We start from the raw sequence: 23,213 nt of genomic DNA, 5'->3' as shown, positions 1-23,213 counted from the left end.
ATACTAAATGGCTTACAGAATTATTGTAAAGAGTAAAGAGACAGATTCTAGGTTGTGCTGTCAGAAAGAATGCCAGAGCCATACCACAGGGAATTACTGATTCTTAAATGATTAGAAGTTAGAATTCAAAATCATGCCATCACTGCCAGGACTAGGAAACTGTTCCACAATCTACTCTGTGCATGCTATACTATACAACGGCAAAATGGATGTCCCATGGTCAGCTTCTTGAAAATCACATTACAAGTGACTCAACACTGGGACCCCTTTGATGATGTAGCAAAAAATCAAATGATTCTATGACTATGCTTGTGAGAAGAAATGGGAGTAACAAAATTATATCTACTGCCTCACTTGCACCTTCCAAATTTCCTGCAATAACATGGGGTTTGTGGGTGTTAAACAGATACAGAGCCCAAGCTGCAATGGAGCCTACAGAATGGAATTTCTAACTTTCTAGTCTCTACAGAATAGGAAAGCATCTGAGAAGAGGTTGGAAGAGGTGTTGAGCACCAGCCATCATATCTACTAAGCCCATATGACATAACCACTGTGAGCATTTGTTGATTTTTCTTAATATTTATAAATCAGTAGGTTTGTGCATCTCTATAATCTCATGATTTTTTATTGAATAGCTGAGTGGTATTCAATTGTATGGATATACCACAATTGATCTAATAAATCCCCTATTTAGAAATGCAGACAGTTCTAACATTTTTAATATTACAAACAATGTTTCAATAAATATTTTTGTTGCTAAATCAGTGAACACATTTATAATATTTTCCTTAGGATAAACCCTTAGAAGTGAATTTCTAAGTAAAGTATGCAACACTAATTTTAGAGAAATATATATCAATTTATTTTCTTACTAGCAGTGTACACAATTACCCATTCCCCCCCCCAAATCTGGCCTACATTGGGTCTTATCACTTTTTAAAAAAGATTATCAAATATTACTAAATTTTGTAGTTATTTGACTATTAATTATGTGGGACTATTCGGGGGCTTACTTCTGGTATAAAGTCTTAGAAATAATTCTTGGTTTTAAAGAGGCCACAAAGAACAACAGTTCTCAAAGTGTGGTCCCTGGACCAGCAGGAACCTAGAAATGCAAATTTTTATACCCCCACCTCAGACCTACTGATTCAGAAACTCTGAGAGTGTGGGCCAGGATTTGTGTTTTAACGAACCCTCCAGATGATTCTGATACATGCTAAGCTTTGAGATCACGAATTTAAAAGATAATTAATGGCTACTCCTACATCCTTTTTTTAAATAAAAATGTTTTACACTTCAATTTAAATTCATTTATACACACATTATATAAAAATTTACAAAAATATACAAATATGACCATATCATTCTTTTTTTTTTTTTAGTGAAGTCTTTGAAAAAAATACACTCAAGATAAAGACAGGAATTTTAAAGTAGTAACCTTTATTTTTGTAAGCAAGAGATGCAAAGAAAATTATATTCTTACATGTTTCTGGTAGAAATGTGATTTTAAATATGATTTCATATAGCAGAATTCTCTTCTTTGGGAACCTAAGTAATATAAATGAAATTTTCAGTATGTAAGGATCTAGGAAGTTCACTTCAATATACACCACGCACTGCTACAATATGTGTCACTGCATTATAGAGGGATCCATAGTGACGAATAACTAAAAATAAAGTGAATTTCCATCAGTAGGGAAATTGCTGAATAAATTATGGTATATCATCACATTGAAAAATTTATTGTCACTTAAAATAATTAAAGCTACCCAGTTGAAGTGAAGAGATTTTCATTAATTACAGTTGGGTAAGAACTCTACCTTTCTGGGAAATAGAAAATGATAGAACATCTATTTATACATGTCTATCCATATACTTGTTAAATCATATGAGAGAGGAGAAGAATGTGACAAGATGTATGCTAAGTTCTTAAATTGTATAACTATTGGGGGTAGTATTGGTTGCTAATTTGAATGGAGAGGTAGAGAAAGGTCATACTTCTATCATTATATGATTTTATCAATACACCTGGCTGGTTTAATAGTCTTTTAATCTCATTTTCCTACCCTATAAGCATCTCATGAGGATACGTGAGAAGCAGCAGCATACTGCAATAGTTAAGAACCCAAATTCTGCAACCTTAAGGACTTACTCCAAAACTAGGCTCAACTACTAATGGCTATATCGCCTAAGGAAGGCAACTTCAACTCTCTGTGGCTCAGCTTTCTCCTCTGTAAAGTGGGAAATGGCACCTATCTCATAAGTTTTTTGTGAGAATTAAGTTAATATATGTGAAAAGATTAAACTATGCCTGTCACTGTTCTAAATGAGTTAATATATGAGTTACTATTTGCTTACAAAGTGTTTAGTTTTATTTATTTATAAATTATTAATTTATTTAATTAACATTATCATTATTAAATTAAAAAATAAAATGTATAAGAGTCTTGACACAAAGCAGGTGCTCAAAAGTTAGAATTGTTCCTAAAATGCAAGTGACCACCTTCTTTCTTCTCAAAGGACATATTCCACTACTATCAAATGCTCTTTCTTCTAACACCTATTCTCTCAACTTCCCTGGGAATATAACAGTTTATCAGTTTCTTCTATACTCTGGTGTTTCACTTCTTTTTTCTTCCAGTTTTATTGATATGTAATTGCCATACAGCATTGTATAAGTTTAAAGTGTATGACATAATGATTTGACTTACATACATGATAAAATAATTAACACAGTTGGTTTAGTGAACTTCCATCATCTCATATAGATACAGAATTAAAGAAATAGAAAAAAAAGTATGTTTTTCCTTATGTTGAGAACCCTAGGATTTACTCTCTTAATAGCTTTCATTTATAACTTACAGCAGTATTAATTATCTTTATCATGTTGTACAGTACATCCTTAGTACTTATTTATCTTGTAACTGGAAGTTTACACTTTCTGACTGCCTTCCTCCAATTCCTCTTCCCCTCACCCTCTGCCTCTGCTAGCCACAAATCTGCTTTTTTTTCTATGAGTTAGTTACTTGGTTACACTTTGTTTCTGAATTGTAATTGACCTTCAACACTATGTTTGTTCCTAGCCCATAACGTAGCGATTCAATATTTCTGTACATTTTTAAATGATCAACATAATAAGTCTAGTTGTCATATGTCACCATACAAAGATATTACATAATTATTTATTATATTCCCCACACTGTACATTTCATACCTGTAACTCATTTTCTGGTAACTGAAAGTTTGTACCTCTTGATCTCCCTCACCTATTTCTCTCCTTTTTCCATACGCCTCCCCTCTGGCAACCAATGTTTCTTCTCTCTAACTATAGTTCAGTTTCTGTTTAGTTATGCTTGTTTATTTGTTTTGTTTTTTAGATTCCACATATAAGTGAAATCATGCAGTATTTGTCTTTCTGAGTCTGACTTATTATACTTAGTATAATACCATCTAGGTCCACCCATGTTGTTGGAAATGGCAAGATTTCATTCTTTTACATGGCTAAGTAACATAACTATATATATATATATATATATATATTTTTTTTTTTTTTTTTTTCATTTATTGATGTGCACTTAGGTTGCTCCCATATCTTGGCTATTGTAAATAATGTGCAATGCACATAGGGGTGTATATATCTTTTCTAATTAGTATTTTCCTTTTCTTTGGATAAATACCCAGGAGAGGATTTGCTAGATCATAAAAATAGTTCTATTTAATTTTCTATAGCTCTATTTTTAAATTTTTTGTGAAACCTCCACATTATTTTCCATAGTGGCTGCACCAATTTACATTCCTACCAGCAGTGCACAGGGTTTCCTTTCCTCTACATTCTCACCAACTTAATATTTCTTTCTTTCTTTGTTTATTTATTTATTTATAATACCATTCTAACAGGTGTGAGGGGATATCTTACTGTGGTTTTGATTTGAATTTCTCTGATTAGTGATGTTGAGCAGCTTTTTATGCGTTTATTGGCCATCTGTCTGTCCTCTGGAAAAATGTCTATGCAGATATTCTGCCCATTTTTTAAATTGGTTTTTTTTTTTGACGTTAAGTTGTATGAGTTCTTTGTATATCTTGGATATTAAACCCTTGTTGGATATATCATTTGCAAACATCTTCTCCCATTCAGCAGGCGGTCTTTCCATTTTGTTGATTGTTTTCTTCATTGTGCAAGAGCTTTTAAGTTTGATGTAGTCTGATTTGCTTATTTTCCCTATTGTTTCCCTTGCCTGAGGAGACACAGCCATACAAATATTGCTAAGACCAATGTTAAAGAGCATACTGCCTACATTTCAGGTCTTACATTTAAATCTTTAATCCATTTTGAGTTTATGTTTGTATATGGTGTGCAAAAGTTTGATTCTTTCACATGTAGCTGTCTAGTTTTCCCAATATCATGTATCAAAGAGCCTTTTTCTCCGCTGTATATTCTTGACTCCTTTGTCATAGATTAGTTGCCCATATAACTTTGGGTTCATTTCTGAGCTCTCTATTCAGTTCCATTGATCTATGTGGCTGTTTTTATGCCAGTACTAACTGTTTTGATGGCTACAGCTTTGTAGTATATTTTGAACTCAGGGAGCATTATACCTCCTGTTTTGTTCTCCTTTCTTAAGATTGTTTTGATTACCTGGGGTCTTTTGTGTTTCCACACAAATTTTAGATTATTTTTTCTAGTTATGTGAAAAATGCCCTTGGTATTTTGATATGAATTGCACTGAATCTGTAGGTTGCTTTGGGTAGCATGGTCATTTTAACAACATTTTTTCTAATCCATGAGCACGACATATCCTTCCACCTGTGTCACCTTTCATTTCTTTCATCAGTTTCTTATAGTTTTCCAAGTACAGGTCTTTTACCTCCCTACTTAGATTTATTCTTTTTAATAAGATTGTAAATGGGATTATTTTCTTAATTTCTCTTTCTGATAATTCATTGTTAGTGTGTAGATTTCTCTATATTAATTTTGTATCCTGCAACTTCACTGAATTCATTGATGAGTGCTAGTAGTTTTTTAATGGTTTCTTTAGGATTTCTATGCATAGTATCACGTCACCTGCAAACACTGAGAGCCTTACTTTTTCCTTTCATTTGGATTCTTTTAATTTCATTTTATTGTCTGACTGCTGTGGCTAGGATTTCCAATACTATGTTGAATAAAAGAGTGAGTATTCTTGTGTTCTTCCTATCATAGAGGAAATGCTTTCAACATTTTACCATCAAATATATGGCCTTTATTATGTTGAGATATGTTCACTCTATATCCACTTTGTTGAGAGTTATTATCACAAATGTTGAATTTTGTCAAAAGCTTTTTCTGCAACTATTGAGATGAGCATACAATTTTTATTCTTCAATTTGTCAATATTGTTTATCACATCGATTGATTTGCATATATGAAACCATTCTGGCATCCCTGGGATAAATCCCATTTGATCATGTTGTATGATCCTTTTAATGTATTGATGAATTTGGTTTGCTTATATTTTGTTGAGGATTGTTGCATTTAGGTTAATCAGTGATATTTGCCTGTAATTTTCTTTTTTGTGTGACATCCTTGTCTGGTTTTGATATTGGGGTGGTGCTGTCCTCATAATTGAATTTGGAAGCATTCTTTCCTTTGCAATTTTTTGAAATAGTTTGAGATTAGGTGTTAACTTTTCTCTAAATGTTTGGTAGAATTCATCTGTGACCATCAGGTCCTGGACTTTTATTAGTTGGAAGTTTTTTTTTTTTTTTTTTACCAATTCAATTTTATTACTGGCCATTGGTCAGTTCATATTTTCTATTTCTCCTGATTCAGTTTTGGGCTATTGTACATTTCTTGAAATTTGTCCATTTCTTTTTGGTTGTCCATTTTATTGGTGTATAATTGTTCACAGTAATCTCATGATCTTTGTATTTTTGTGGTCATGGTTATAACTTCTTTTTCATTTATGATTTTATTGATTTGGGCTCTCTCTTTTTTATTGATGAGTCCTGATAAAGGTCTATCAATTTTGTTTATTTTTTTTCAAAGAACCACCTCTCAGTTTCACTGATCTTTTTTATTTTATTTTATTATCTTATTTTATTATTTTTTTTTTAGTCTCTACTTCATTTATTTCTTCTCTCATCTTTATGATTTCTTTCCTTCTACTAATTTTGGGTTATGTTTGTTCCTCTTTTTCTAGTCCCGTTAGGTTTAAGTTCAGGTTATTTATTTGAGATTTTTCTAGTTTCCTGAGATAGGCTTTTATCACTATAAACTTCCCTCTTAGAACTGTTTTGCTGGGTCCCATAGATTTTGGATCATTATGTTTTCTTTTTCATTTGTCTCCAAGTATTTTTTTTATTTCCTGTTTGATTTCTTCAGTGATCCATTGGTTGTTTAGTAGCATATTGTGTAGCCTCCATATTTGTGTTTTGTGCAGTTTTTTTTTTGTAGTTTATTTCTAGTCTCATAGTGTTATGATCAGAAAGGATGCTTGATATGATTTCAGTCTTCTTAAGTTTACTGAGACTTGTTTTATGGCCTACCATGTTGTGTATCGTGGAGAATGCTCCATGTGCACTTGAAAAGAATGTGTATTCTGCTGCTTTTGGATGGAATAGTCTCCTCTCTCTGTCTCTCTCTGTCTCTGTCTCTCTCTGTCTCTCTCTATATATATATTCCATCCTGTGTAATGTATTGTTTAAGGCCAGTGTTTCCTTATTGATTTTTTTGTTTGGATGATCTGTATTGATGTAAGTGGGGTGTTGAAGTCTCCTACTGTGTTACTATCATTTTCTCCCTATGTCTGTTAATATTTGCTTTGTATATTTAGGTGTTCCTCTGTTGGGTGCATATATATTTACAATTATCAAATCTTCTTATTGGATCAATCCCATTATCACTATGTAATGTCATTCTTTGTTGCTTGTTATAGTCTTATTTTAAAGTCTATTTTGTCTGATCTATGTATTGCTACCCCACTTTTCTTGTTGTTTCCATTTGCATGGAATACCTTTTCTACTGTGGTATTTCTGAAACAGGTAATTAAAGGCTTTTATTTCTGATAACTAGAAAGAAGGCAATAGGGCTAACAAATGACATACATTAAGTTATTCATTCATTCATATTTATCAAATGACTATTACTGCTGGCACAGCACAAGGCAATTGGAAAAGAGCAGTAATGAATGAAGAAAATTTCTCTATATACTAGAGTTTATATCAAATTAATTATTCAATTTAAATTATGACATAGAGAATAAAAAGAAAGCATGAAGTCAAAGAATTCAGTAGAGAACAAAGAAAATAGGCAGAGGTCAAGTCAGGTAGGGCTTTACAGGCCACATGCAAGGTATTCTATATATGTAAAGCACAATGGGAAGGCACTGGGATGACATAATCAGAACTGTCCTTTTAAACAGTTAAACATGATGGATTGAAGATGTGTTTTCCTGCTCCTCTTGAGATGACACTGAAATGACAATACAGCAATGAAAGGCTATAAATCCAACAGGACAAAAAGAATAGGAGAGGACACAGGAGTTGACAAAAAATGTCATTAGCTTTACAAGATAGAAGAAGGTGGAGTAGTAACTGCCTTCCTGAGTAGAGGGAGCTTAAACCTCTAGAGGCAGATAAAAAGTGAGAAGTTAGTGCATCACCTCACAGAGCCTCAGAAAAACGCAAATATGAAGATACGTTGTACTGATTCTGCAGAAGTTGGGGGTAGGGTGAAGGGCTAAAAAAGGTGGGGTTAGGAGTTAGTGTAATTCTCTAAGTGTCTTGAGGCTCAAGTCTCCACCCATAAAATTCTTGTGGTCAGGTGATTACATTTCTCCAATCTTGCAAATAAAAAGGGATTTTCCCTGGAGATAGAAAGGCTCCAGAAACAAGACAATAGGATTTCAAGAGGGCAGATTGAGGCACCAGAAAAAGGAGGGTTAAGTAAAAGCAGACAGACTTTAATTATGAGCCCACATCTCTAATGAAAGATTAGATAGTCCTTCTCTGATATTTTGGGATGCTCCACTTCAAAGTACACCGAATCATTCTTCAGTGAAGCTCACTGGTTATAAGCCTTATTAATGCATTTCAGCTCCATATTATAGTGTTCTTAAATAGAAATAGAGAGCATTTACATCTAGTCATTTTTATCAGCAGACACCTGAGAAAATCCCACAACATGAAAAACAACAAAAAAACAAACAAACAAAAGTTATTCAGGGACACATAGTTTTTAGAGGCAGAAGCCCTGTGTGTCTCCCTTTGCCTGGCAAAACAATAAAGCTATCTTTTTTTACTTCACCCAAAACTCTGTCTCCAAGATTTGATTTGGCACCAGTGCACAGAGAGGCTGAGCTTTGGGTAACAGTTTTGGCAACCATGAAGGGGCCAACTTGGGGACGGTCCCAGGGGTGTCCCTGAAGGCCAGATCACCCTGGACCCTTGCCTGGAAAGGCTGAGCCCCAATCATACCCTGTCCACCATCCCAGCAGCTGGACTCTGAGTTCGGAATAGATAGTGGAAGAGGGACAGCCCTAGCAGCTGCGCTTTTGCTTTGAGGATGTTCCTCTCTTCCTCCTGCCTGGACCACCCTAGACTTCCTCCTCCAAGAAATTATTTTGGGGAAGCAGAAAAGATAGCATCTTATGTTGTGACACCTCTGCCAGAATCTGGGTCTCCCATCGCCTGGAAGCTTCCTTACATCCTTCCAAAGCTGGCAGACAAGATGCTGCTGAATGTGAAAAAGAGCAATGATCTGAGCAGCAGCTTGAAGAAAAATGGAAGGAACCCTATGATGTTCTTATTACTAGTCACGCTTCTCTAGAGTTGCATGGAGTAAAACTGTGGGTACATCACACTAGAGTAAGAAGATTACCAGAGATGAACCAGCCAAGCCTGCCTACAGCCAGTGAGCAGACTCCCAAGAAGCAGACATCTCACCCTTTGGGAAAGTATTTGTTTTGACAAATGGAATGAAAGTTCTGCTCTCTTATCCTTTCTCATACCTTTTACTACAAAACTATAGATTCATATGCTGATTCTTTCAATAATTTTAACTGCTAGATATGTGGTCAGCTTCCTATTTCCTGGTCTTCAGGATTGCCTTAATGGGTTTTCCCCATACAGGGAATGGTTTGAAAACAACTGGCTACAAGTCTCTCCAAAGTGCCAAGTGTGCAACGGGTTTCAGGCTTATTCCTAAGGGACTGAGATCTTAATCATAAAAGACTTGGATCTGGGACTTGGAACTCAAATATTTCTAATTCGGTATCTATTCCACCAAATTTAGGCAGGACTACACCCCATCTCAGCAGGAAGTAGTCAGAGCAGTCATCACCCCATTCCCTCAAAGATTTGGGAAAGATAAAACCGAAATGGGGATTAAAATCAAGTCCCCCTAAAACCAACTTCCTCTGCCGAGTTTATGATTAACATCTCTATTATCCAAAATGACTGTTTCCTTTCTTGTCCAACATCTGTTCTCCTCAAGATTGAGGAGTATCAAAGAAAAGGGGGTAATGAAACCAAGTGGGGCCCTGTGGGGCTCCTTGGCATGGAGGCCATTTTGTCCCCCATTCCTCTGTAGGCAAGACTCCAGCCTCCATGACTTTCCCTGAGTTCCAAAGGGCAGATTCAAGCAGACACTAATCAAGAGAGGAGCAGCCAAGAAACGACCTTAGGCAAGATTAAAGGGACCAGAGTAGCTCATCAAGATTAGGAGACAGACCACCTGAGATGAGATTAAGAGAGTGCATTAGTCAGAGTTCTCTAGTGACAGAACAAATAAATTTCAGAGGTAGTAAAATTTTTGGAGGGAAGAACCCCTGGATGATCATTTACTAAAATGAGAGTGTAATAGATGACAAGCCTTATTTTTGCAAATAATTAATGGATAATTCTATGTCTCTCATTTGATCTGCCTGAATTTTGGTTTATTGACATACCAGTTTCACAAAATGAAAGCATAGCTCGAAGTCCAAATCGCTATTTGTAGTTTTCTTTTTTCTCTTTTCTATTGAGGCAATGGTATTCTTTAATCCACACTTTTGGTATTCTAATACTTAAATTGCTACAGTTCATGATACACTAAAATGTGGTGATCATTTCACAGTATACACATAAATCATTATGTTGTACATCTTAAACTTATTCAATGTTATATGTCAATTATATCTCAATAAAACTAGAGCAAAAAGAAGTTATTCAGAGGGAAAAGACACAAGACAGAAACGGTGAAGGAAAGTTAAAGAAACAATTAACATGGTCTGAAAAAAAGTACAGACTATATGTCCATGAAATAAGAAGCAAAAACAATCAATAAAAAGTATGGGGCCCTCCCTGGTGGCACAGTGGTTAAGAATCTGCCTGCCAATGCAAGGGACACGGGTTCGATCCCTGGTCCAGGAAGATCCCACATGCTGCGGAGCAACTAAGCCCATGCGCCACAACTATGGAGCCTGAACGCTAGAGCCCGCAAGCCACAACTGCTGAGCCCATGTGCCACAACTACTGAAGCCCGCACACCTAAAGCCCGAGCTCCACAACAAGAGAAACCACTGTAATGAGAAACCTGCGTGTGGCAATGAGGAGTAGCCCCCGCTCAATGTAGCTAGAGAAAGCCCACGTGCAGCAACGAAAACCCAACACAACCAAATAAATAAATTAAAAAAAATAAAATAAAGACACGTGTTTCCCAAATCGCCCTTCCACTGAATGTTGGAGGTTTGCATAAGTAAAAAAATTTAAAAAGTATGCATATCTTAAAACTACAGTAGCTGAAATTGTAGGAATTTAATAGAAAGTTCATAAAAGAAAGTCAAGCATACAGATAGCCAATAGGCACATGAAAAGATGCTCAATATCACTAATTACCAGAGAAATGCAAATCAAAATCACAAAGAGTTATCACCCCACATAGGTAAGAATGCCCATCATCAAAAAGTCTACAAATAATAAATGCTGGGGAGGCTGTGAAGAAAAAAAACCCTCCTACACTGTTGGTGGGAATGTAAATTGGTGCAGCCTCTACGGAGAACAGTATGGAGGTTCCTTAAAAAATTAAAAATAGAGTTACCATATGATCCAGCAATCCCAATCCTGGGGATATATCCAGATAAATCTCGAATTCAAAAAATACAAGCACCACAATGTTCATAGCAGCACTATTTACAATAGCCAGGACATGGAAGTAACCCAAATGTCCATCAACAGATGAATGGATAAAGAAGATGCGATACATGTCTACAATAGACTACTACTCAGCCATAAAAAAAGAATGAGATAATGTCATTTTCAGTCACATGGATGGACCTAGAGATTATCATACTAAATGAAGTAAATCAGACAGAGAAAGACAAACTTCATATGATATCACTTATATGTGGAATCTAAAGTATGATACAAATGAACTTATTTATAAAACAGAATCAGACTCACAGATATAGAAAACAAATTTATGGTTACCAAAATGGAAAAGGGGAGGATAAATTAGGAGTTTGGGATTTGCAGATATGAACTACTATATATAAAATATATAAACAACAAGGTCCTACTATATACTACAGGGAACTACATTTAATAACTTGTAATAACATATAATAGAAAAGAATATGAAAAAGAATATATATATACACATACATATATCTGAATCACCTTGTTGTACACCAGAAACTAACATAACATTGTAAATCAACTATACTTCAATTTTCTTAAAAAAAAAAAGAAAATAAAGTCAAGGAAATTTCCCAAAATTTCAACTGCAAAGAGTAGGGGGTGGTAGAGATAGAAAGCAAAAGAATAACAAAATAAAAGATTCAATCCTGGTGGTCCAAAATCCAACACAAAGGAATTCTAGACAGATGCAAGAAATAGAAAGAAATAGAAAGAAATAGAAAAATAGAAAGCAAAGGATTATCAAAGGAATAAATCAATAGAATTTCTCAAAATTGAGTCTCTGAAATGTTCACTGAATATCTGTCAGGATAAATGAACAAGTGAACACAATGGAAAAAGAGAAGACACCAAACCTTCCAAAGTGATGAATCAGATTGATTAAAAGGATCTGTAGCCAGAATAGAATAGGACTTGTCAATAGCAATACCCATGCCTGCAAGCCAGAAATCTGGTCATCATCATCACCACTTGGGTGTGAATGACCATGCCATTCTCCAAATTAAGAAATATAGAGAAGGCCCAAGCATGTACAGGAAGTTAGAATTGGGCCCTTATGAACCTGAGCTACTATAGAACACAGAAAAAGAATGTGGTAAAGCTTTAAGTAAATTAAAATGCAATATTTGCCTCTGATCTTCATTTTCAGAGTGAGCTCAGCTGTTCTGATATTTCCTCATTTACTCACTCTCTTACTTCCTGTCTTTGGGGTCAAGTAATTTTTGAAATTATTTGAATGAAAAAAATGTTGACTGCCATATCAGTAAACAAAGGGTGTTGCAGCCATCAAGCCATCACATTGCAGCCACCCCAAAGGTGAGCCTTTGAGGGAACTCAGGATAGAAACAGGATGCCTGCCATCAAGCAGTCAATCACTGCAACAATCCTCCCAAAGGTGCACCCTGAGGAGACTCAGAATGGGAAAGCACAGGATATTGGCCCCACATAGTTAAGGTGTATATCAAAGGAATGATTTCAATGAGCCCAGACTCTTGTATCTTCCCATATATAGAAAAGTACTAAATTCCTTAACTTAAGCTATCTGGTTTTCTTTAACAGTAATCTTTTTATGTTCAGACTACTTGGTTTTTGTTGCAAAAACTCCTATATATCCTGGATCCTCCCTTACCTTTTCAGAGTGGTCCCTCAGAGTGATCTAAGAGTCCTGTCTCCCAGGCTCGGGCTTGAATTCCTCAGAAAATCCACCAAATAAAACGCAACTCTCAACTTCTAGGTTGTGCTTTTTTTTTTTTTTTTTCAGTCGACGATAGTTTCAGGAATGATTCACAAGTTCCCCTTACCTCAGGTAGATCTCTACCTAAGAAGATAACTCCCTCTCCTCCATATTTTGAAAGGGGTATGGGAAGAGGAAAAAGAAAGAATTGGAAAAGCATTGAGCAAGCAGGGATATCAGGGAGTACTGAATGTCCAAAATTACCACTCAAGAGGCTAGTTTAGCTCACACAGGAATTCTCATAGGATCTTCCCCCCCAAACCAATTCCTCCTCTACTTAATGCAAAGGTCACTCAGAATGAAGCTGTGACAAAGACGCTTAGAGCCTGTATTTTTTGATTATCAATGCCTCACGTTAGCACAGCAAATTGTGTTCAGTGTCAGCCTAACCTGTTCTCCCATTCCTTACTACTTTAGCAACTCCTTCAGAGTGTTGGTGAGGAAGTATATGAAAATATGTATTGCATGGTTTATTAGGCTCTTATTAAAATAGTTGACAAAGAAATTTAAAGACTGTGAGTTTAAATTCTTGTCATCTTATCCTTCATCATTGAAAAAAAAATGACTTTCAATGCAGTTTCTACTTTCCCAAAACTCTTACCTGAGCTTTAATAAGTGACATAAAATCCTGACTTGACCCACCTGTTAATGAACTGTGAGATGGCCTAAAGATGCCATCTCTAGATGGCTTAAAATAAATCAAATCCTTATGGTATTAATTTTAGAAGAAAGCAAAAATATTTCAGACAAATGAATTCAGCAAAATGAATATCCAAGCGAAATTAACTCTACTTGTTGTGGAAACACAGCAGTAGGAATAGTAATAAACAACCAAATAGTAGGAACAGCATAAACAAATACCAGGAAAGTTATTTTCAGAATTTGCTTACCTAATAATATTTAACACTGAAATCAAACATAAGAGGGTCATTAGAGAGACATTCTGCCTTACTCCACATAAGCAAGTAAGTAGTATAAAATCACTGATTTGGTCATCCCACACAAGAGCTCATATAGTAAATATGAAAACACAGCATTACATTACAAGTTGTTTCATATGGGTCTGTCTAGAGTGTGGAGGACTGGAGGGCAAGGACAATTGGAAAGGGCCTTACTAAAATCTGTTACAGCAGGACCCTGAGGGGCCTTCCTGAGTACAGAATCTCCTCTCTGCCCCCCATTTCTTGATTGTAGAAAAAAAAGGCATTAGTCTTCAAGGTCTTCAATGAGTTCCAAAGAGAAGGCTCAAGCAGTTAATGATTAGGACAATAGAGTCACAGGACTGCTAGTTCCTCCTGAAGATAGATATACAATCTGATGTGTATCTTTGAGTTATTCTGTAGAAACTAAGATGCCCCCACCCAGGTGGAGGATGGTGACTACATGCTGACCACAAGCATGTAGGCCCCAGACTGGTTGGAACCAGAAGGTTGAGATTTCCAAAACATCAGCCTATTACCTCACCACCAACCAATCAGAAGAATGTCCACAAGCTGATCACACAACCTATGACCTTCTTTCCTAACACTGTCTTTAAAAACCCTTGCCTGAAAGCCATTTGAGCATAAGCTGCCTGTTCTTCTTGCTTGGTGCCCTGCAAATAAATCCTTACTTTGCTGCAAACACCCTCTGTTAGAGTTTGGCTTTCTGTAACATGGGCACAGGAGCCCTTGTTCAGTAACACTTATCTTTAAACATAGCGGATATTCAAGATTTTTTTAAATGACAGTGAAATTATTTCTTTAGTCAATCTGATCTAAAAAAAAAAAAAAACCCCAAATCGATGTGCATAAAAAAAAAAAAGCAAATGAAGCCTGCAGATTTTACTTGCTCTTAATTCATGATAAAAATAGTCCTAGTGATACCAATTGTCCTATGAATCAGGTCAAAATGATTCAACTAATAAATGCTCCCTACTGGAATGTTATGCTGAATATTTATAGTAAGCTTTACCAGTGTTCTTACAGAGGAAATAACTTATCACAAACTGTCAAACAGGTTTAAAATAAAACAATCTATTCTACAGCAGCAAAACCTGCTGCCCCAAAATGTCTCTGGCATGTGGATTATTTTGAGCTGAAAACAACAGTACCAAAAAGACTCAGGAAGAAACTTCAACCTTCCTCCTAGCTGCCTAAAACAATGTAGATAGAGCTGTCCAGGAAGAGAGCTATCATCATAGGTAACTATTGTATGAACTAGATGTGTAGACGGGGAGGAACCTAGCAAGGTCTGTTTGTTAAAATTTTTCTTGTCTCCATATGGCCGAGAACACATTTGTTTACCAAGCATTTGCTTTCCCATCTCCATGTAAATTGCCTTCCTCCCCTTTGAGGTACCAAACCACTACCCCCAACACCCTTTTTTGCCTTTAGCTGAAGAGGGCTTTTAAGGTGAGGGCTGCAGCCATTTTGGTGAGTTACTCATTTTTTCCTGAGTCTCTCCCACTGTATACATGTTATATATATATTTTTTTCTCCTGTTGATTTGCTTCAAATCAATTTAATTCTTAGACCAGCCTGAAGAATCAAGATGGGTAGGGGGAAATTTCTTCCTCCTCAACAAGAACAAATTCAGGATATTCTATTTCTAAAGTAAAGAATCCTTACCTAACAAAGGTTAAATCAATCTTCAGCTTACACTATGGGATCAAACTCTGCCTGAAAACAATTTAAAAGCAATGTAAATGCATTTCCTGTAAACTTGTGGCACATGTTTATTAACATGATTTTGTAGCTTTAGCTCCATTAGTGATTATCACTCATTTGCATTAGAGAATTATAAGTCCAAGCCCCTCAGTCATCTCCTCGACTGAGATAAACACCTGAAAACAATTTCCTCAGGTTAAGCAGTGGTGTGTGTGAGAGATTTGAAATTAATCCTTCTCCCCTTTAACAACTGTGGCTTGTCTTTTTCAGTATTTAAGTCACTTGAAAGGGTGATAAACGGGTTCAGGTTATGCAGTCTCAATTTCCAATTCCAGATTAGTGGACAGAATCCTAACTGAATGTTAATACAAATAACGTATTTTGTTTTGGGATCTCCTAAGTTTAATAAAGAAAAAAATCAAAAAGGCAATAAATTAAAATTTGACTATTCAGTTTGTTTATGCATAAAGAAAAACTGAACTGGGTAATCAGTAAATACACCTCATGGTGAATTTCACTGCTAGTAATAAAAAGACCTCTTGGGTTGAATATTCTGTCTCTAAACAATCATAGTTAGAAATCATTTTTAAAATGCTTTCCTGGGATATCTTCTTTCTATAGACATCTAGTTTTATTACTCATCTACTCGTTTTTTCAATTTCACTTTTTCAGTTTGTTTTCAGTTGGAATGACTTTTCAGAAAAGTAGAACCGGATAGAACACATCCGTAGTCACATTGGAGGGAAGAGGGGATTGGGGTACGGAGGCTGAAAAAGGTACAGAGAAAACCAAGATTTTTTGCCCTCCTATGCCCCCAGAAGAGCATCCCCAGCCTCAGCAGGACGACCCAGCAGGGGAGCCGGGCCGCCCCTCCTCCATGGTCTCCCCCTTCCCCCGGGGACTAAAGAAGGCGCGTTCTGTTGGGGGTCACCGGGCCGGCGCCAGGCTGCGATTGGACGCGCCCCCGTCAGGCACCTGCCAGAAACACAAGCGCTGCAGCAGTCGAGGGCTTTAGTTTTTTTACGTCCCCCGCCCCCTCCCCTCCGTACTCCATGCCGGGTCTCTCTCCAGCTCGCTTGGGCTCGTTCGCGCCGCGTGAGAGTTGGCAAAAACCTCGCAGCCGCCGCTGCCGCCTCCGCCTCGCCCCGGTTACCGCCCCAGCCTCTCCCCCTTCTCCCGAGCCCTCCGCTCCCGCCATGGGGCCAACTTGGGGCTCCTAAATTGCCGCCTTTTAGCTGCGCGCTCTCCGGCCAAAGTCCTCGAGGGCTGGTTATGGTTTACGGCGCTAGAGGGGCCAGCACAGAGGTAACGGGAAGGGGAAAGGACAGCTAACTGGGTGAAGCAAGGCCAAACGATGAGTTTCCAAAAGGAGGACGGAGTGAGCAGCCTGTGCCAGAAGGCGCTGCATATCGTCACCGAGCTGTGCTTCGCGGGCCAGGTGGAGTGGGAGAAGTGCTCGAGCATCTTCCCCCCGGACAGGGGCAGCCAGGGCGGAAGTAGCACAGGTAATTGGGGGAGGGCTCCGCTCGCGACCTCCCAGTCGTCTGGGACCCGCGTCCTCTCGGCTCTAAGGTCCCGGGTCCTGAGCCTTCAGAGCGGCGCCGGCGCATCTTTGGGACGCCGCGCTTTCCTATCCTACCTCGCTCCTTCCTTCTGGTCAGCTCCTGGCGACTTCCAGCGTAGACTGTTCGGGTTTTGTCTCCTCGCCTCCATCTGCCCGGCTTCTTCCACTTCTCTGGTCCACTCCGTACCCGCCGGCGCCTTCTCTCGCTCCCAGGCGCCTGCACCCCCTCTCCCTGAGCTCTCCCACGCCTCCGATCTCCCTCCCGGAGTGGAGGGGCGAGGGCGAGCGGCGGCGTCCGATCATTAGCCGAGCGCTGCCCTCGGGGGCCATTCGCCACCCGGACTCTGGCTGCCCTAGCTTGTCCCGCGGGTGGTGGGTCGCGGCTTGGGGAAGGGGCCGGGCGGAAGAATCCGGGCGTGGACGCAAAGAACCGCGTTGGAAATGGGGCTGCCTTGGCCCCCGAGAGCAGAAAGGATCCCTGTAGGGATAACCCGCGGCCGCAAGCTGTCTAGCATTTGATAGTGTGCAAAGTCCTTTAATACATATGACTTTATAGGGCTTCATGACAACGTTGGCCCAACAGCAGGGATTATGGATCCCATTTTTTGACGCGACAGGTAAGGCTCAGCGCACATACAGATTTACGTGGAACAGAGGAAAAGGGTTATAAATCCTTTCTACACACGTGCTCATACACCCCCCAACACAGGCACCCTCTCTGCCCCTTCAAGAAACTTGGGGGGAAAAACGGGGTGGGGTGGAGGAAACATATCGACCTTCAGAAATCTGGAGGTGGAAAGAAGTCTCAGGTGACAGATTTTTCTCAAAGGGGTGTGGGGAACGTATCAGAGCCACTGTTTTTGTCATGCTTGGGGGAAAGGGTTTTTTACCACCTGCGCTATGTGCAGCCTGTTGTGCTGTTGACGCGGGCGAGATGGATTCCGGGAGTTGCTGGCCGCGTGGTTTTAAGAGTCCCTTGTGAGAGGGTCACTTGTTGCTTTGGGAGACGAACACTGGTTGGGGATTTTTGTCATCAGGCTGGAAGGTTATCATTCCTTCTGTAGGGTCTTGTTTCTTTCCCCTTACTTTCCCGTCATTTTAGTCACCTGGCAGGGATTCGTGGGTTGAGGGTAGCCAAGGCAACAGGTAAGAGCTGGACCGTAGCTCAGTGTGGAACGTGACAGTGGAGAACTCTGTGCTGGGGAGGAGGCGAAGTGGGCACAGTTAGTGATCCCCTCATCCACTACTACCAAAGACAGAGGGAGAGGGGATGGAGGTGGAGGAGAGATGTGGTTTAGTCTTTGCATACCATTATTTAAGTGGAATATTTGTACTCTTAAAATTCTCTGATCTTGGCAATAGGAACCACGAGAGGCTTCTGTATGCACTTGGCAGAACCTGAGGAGATGTTGCTGTTTGGGCCCTGGAGCGGAATGATGCATAATTGCTTCTGTACATATTCTGGAAACGTAGACATTTTGTGAATTTTTATAATCACAACAGAGACTTCCATTTGTTCATGAGGTGTTAAATTGCTAGGAATGTATGAAAGTCAACTACTAGTGGAAGGCACTGGGTGAACATTGTGTATATGCTTGTCTTGTGTATGGTAGCTAAACATGAGATAAACACTCAAAATAGAGTGAACTTAAAATCCTGTGTGGTGATTGGATAAGTTGCTCTGAAATGTCTTTGATGATACACTTGCTAAAGATAAGACTAAGAGAAGGAGGTGAAGTGAAAGAAATGAGAGTATTTAAGTTTAAAGATCTGTACTTTGGTCATTTAACAGTTGATACTGTGGATAAAACTACTGATTTCCACCATCACCCCACCACCCCACCTTGTGATCATACACCAAATAGTGGTTTCCTGGGTCTCAAATTGATTGATAATGAGGAAAATTTGAAGGTTGGAAAACAAACACTAGCTCTTAAATCTTTATAAATACACAATTATCAGCTTAAGGTAAAGCATAGTATATGAATTGTAGAAAGGGTTCTGAACTTGTCCTAAGCACTACAAGTAGTTGTAATCCTAATTCCCTTTGGACTTTCCCTTGGGAACAAAAAGTGGACAAAACATAGTCTAAAACAATTACATGGATATTCTTCTGCCCTTAGGGGAAAATATATACTATTCAAATGGGGTATTCAATTTAATATATGAATATTTATTCAATGGCTGTCACTAGAAAAGACATCCTACTAGGTTTTGTATGAGATATAAAGATGCACAAGATTGCTTTACATTTTCCATTTGTAAATCTATGCAACAATTAGAAGTACAATACTTTAATCTGCAAATATACTCCCAATACCAATATATATCTATGAAATGGATCAAAGATTATTTACCAAATCTTTAATTATATTAATAAGCCACTCAGCTTCACTTTGTTCTTTAAAGTAAATTTTCTTATAACTTATGTACTTGTGTCCTTTATTAAAGATCCCTACGTAAACACACTTCCAGTAGGCGATCCTTCTACTCACTGTTTGTTTAATGAGAAACACATTATTGGTAGGAGGACATGGACATTGAATGGTACAGTGGTTTTTTACTTTCAGCACTGCCCAGATGGTGTCAGTTATTCTAAGGTTGCAGTGACAATTGCAAGCTTCCAGATTGTGTATATTTTTAGATCCCTTCATATAAGTGTAGAGGCAGAGAAGTTCAGGTATAGTCCTCCTTTGGTCTCCATGGGGGATTTGCTCTAGGAGCCCCCACAGATAACAAAATTTGTGATGCTCAAGTTCCTTATATAAAATGATGTAGTATTTGCATGTAACCTACAGCACTTCCTCCCATATACTTTACATCATCTCCAGATTACTTTTAATACCTAAATCAATGTAAATGATTATGTAAATAGTTGTAAATACAATGTAAATGTAATGTAAATGGTAGCCTGTGTAACAAATTCAAGTTTTGGTTTTTTGAACTTCCTGGAAAAATTTTTTTTTTTTAAATATTTTCAGCCTGTGGTTGCTTGATCCCATGGATATGGAACATGGATACAGAGGGTTGACTGTAATCCTAAAGTTATTCTAACTTAAAGAAGGCATGAACCATATATATAAATAAGATATTCTCCTACTGTTTTTTTTAATGCCAGTAAGGAGCAGCTTCACCATTCTCTTTACGATTTACTACTACAGAAGTAGCAGAAGCAGCAGCAGCGTTATTGACTTGAGGATCAAGCAATTAAGTCGACAGATCCCATATTTTATTAAACTTTACAAAAACTTAACTGCAGATGGCAACACTGGTTAATTTACTCTTTTGGAATAGTTTTTTAGAGACATTATTGATGCCAACATTACTGGAAAGTTCATCATATGCTATTTTTTTTAGAAAATCAGATTTTTGCAGTCTTTTTGCCACTGATTCTCCCTGTCCCCCTAAATAGATAGATCACCCACTAAACTCATTAATTTATTGATATAATAGGACTTAATGCTATAATGTTTAGGGAAAATACAAAACAATATATTGGCCTTAAATGTGATTTTTCATACGTACTGTGATTGAATATACATAAGAATTTTTGAACTGCATTTGAGTTCATTTCTGGTCAGTCTTTAATTGCTTCTCCATATCCAAATCCCTATGAAGTTTTAGGAAACTTTGTTGCTTAAAAAGCAGACCTCATAAATGCAGCTAATCAAACCCACTTAAGCTCATAGTCACATCACAACTGTATAGACCTAACCATAATTTAAATATTTAAAATAAACATTTAATTCATTGTTATAAATTTTCATTTTTACACTTTTAATTTAGTACTAAAATTTCTAAAATAAACATTTAAACAAATTATTCTAAATTCATATGTGTGTTCTTCAATTTCTTATATGTGGGAGCAAGTAGGTATTTATATGGCAAACACTTTCACTGAAGTTACTTGACTAATAAGAATGATACCAGTACCATTAATTAAATGTTGTGCATAGTTGTTCAAGTTAATGTAAATGTAGAATTAATATACAATCACAGATTATAAATCATTTATAAATCATTTACTCAATTATGAGTATATGTAAAGACAAAAAATAAATTTGGCTAATTTAATACGATATTTGGTACTATACTTGATACCATATTTTATTGAATCTAAGATGCTATTGATTACAAGACACAACATTATTTTATATGATACCAAAAAAGGAAAAAGAAAGATGCAAATTAAATTATGCTTTCTTATCACATAGAATTTTTATTTTATACTTATGGAAAAACTTCTAAAAGTTAGAAATAAATTTTAAATATCATATATCACTCTTGTACAAATATAAAAAGGAAAGCATAAAAGACAAATAGGTTAAAATAATTTAAAAATTAAAATTTTGAGTCTGATTCTTCTGAATGGCTTTTTGAATGAGAATTGGTGATACCTTTGTTTATCCACTCATCATTGGACTCTTTGCCATCAAGAATGCTGTTAAGACTAGTAATGATGCCTTTTATTCCTTGCAGGAATTCATAAGAGATATAAAATCTAGTGTTGCTGTGCTCTAAAGCTAGCTGTACAGTTATGTCGAATGTTGGCAATGTTGCCAAACTCATCTGACCCAACAAAAGTTTGGCTTATGAGGGTTACGGGTCTGCTTCGCTATTTTCTCCAGTATTTTCTTCCAAGCCAATTTAGACTCATTCTGCGACTTCTGATGCTGATGTATTTGCTTTAGCACATACACAGATAAAACTATGACACACATACTTAATGGCAATTAGCAGTTGTAACAAGCTTGTTATTCTTCATCCAGCTGCCTGGAATGTAGACATTAAGCTTGCCATCTTGGACTTTAAGGAGAAAGCAAAAACCTTTGAATAGAAAAGCAAAAATATGGAAGAAACCAGGATTCCAAACACCTGAAGCTGATGTATTTGCCCTACTTTCTTATGCTGAGCCAATTAATTAAATGAGAGAGAAATAAACTTCTATCTTGTTTAAGTCAGTATTTATTTGGTCCCTTATTATAGAAATCAGAATTATACCCCATTATAATAATAACACCATATGAAGAGTATAAATAAGTTAACTTCAAAGATAATTCCAAATCTTCGTTTTAGAGGCAGCTTTCCTCGGCCTTCTCTGAATAAGAGTTGCTGGTTTGAGTTTTATTACCTCTTGTTCTCTGCAGAATGTTGCCATAAACATGGTCTGTCATCAGGCAACAATGAGGACAACCAAAGAAATAAAAGACTTGGAATATACAAGAAATTATAATTTCTGATTAATTGAGAAATTACTTCTTTGTACATTTTGAGAAATTAAAAAACTAGAATTTTAAAATTTTTTTTTTTTTTTTTTTTTTTTTTTTTTTTTTGCGGTATGCGGGCCTCTCACTGTTGTGGCCTCCCCCGTTGCGGAGCACAGTCTCCGGACGCGCAGGCTCAGCGGCCATGGCTCACGGGCCCAGCCGCTCCGCGGCATATGGGATCCTCCCAGACCGGGGCACGAACCCGTATCCCCTGCATCGGCAGGCGGACTCTCAACCACTTGCGCCACCAGGGAGGCCCTAGAATTTTAAAATTTAAAAAAAAATGATGCAGAAAGACACAGATAAGATTATCAACTAAGGCAGTAGTAATTGGAATTGAGAGCATACAAATTGGCCTATACTTTTCTGCATCGTAGCCATCTGCATGGTTAATAGGTAATTAGACCTAACAGTACTTACAATCCATAGTAATTAAGACCATGCAAATATTAGACTTTAGCAAAGTTCTGTTTTACTAAACGATTTTGAGGAATTAGCATTTTTTGCCTTATTCTGTTTTCTGATGAGAGTGGTCTTTCCTGTTTCTTTCAGAACAATGCCACTTTATTTTGAGATATTAAGACATGATAAAAGAGTAAGATCTTTATAGCTACAAATCATTCAAGAGATATAGAGTCAGCCAACCAGACAGACAGATAGATAAGTAGATACATACCGGTGGAAGCAATAGTTATGCATATGTATGTAGTCAAATCAGAGTTCGAGCAAATTTAAACCTGATTTTCTTTGACTGTAATCTAATTTTTGAAATTTCATTTACTCTAATTCTTACCAAGATATAATTGGATGAATGGCATATAATGGATTCTTTTTAATGCAAATGTCTT

The 23,213-nt window shown here is 37.3% G+C and overlaps 1 protein-coding gene across 1 annotated transcript in view; it reads left to right on the top strand.

Moving 5' to 3' along the window:
• The first annotated feature begins 16,888 nt into the window (after positions 1-16,888).
• Positions 16,889-23,213, top strand: part of SYT10 (synaptotagmin 10) — a 75,856-nt gene continuing 69,531 nt past the window's right edge. Inside the window, exon 1 of the mRNA XM_060113105.1 lies at positions 16,889-17,039. Within this exon, the coding sequence (XP_059969088.1) occupies positions 16,889-17,039 (151 nt within the window). The remainder of the gene's footprint in view (positions 17,040-23,213) is intronic.

The sequence above is a fragment of the Mesoplodon densirostris genome, chromosome 11 (genome assembly GCF_025265405.1).
Source record: "Mesoplodon densirostris isolate mMesDen1 chromosome 11, mMesDen1 primary haplotype, whole genome shotgun sequence".
NCBI lineage: Eukaryota > Metazoa > Chordata > Mammalia > Artiodactyla > Ziphiidae > Mesoplodon > Mesoplodon densirostris.
Note: the sequence above shows the minus strand (reverse complement) of the source record. Positions and strands in the feature narration are given on the sequence as shown.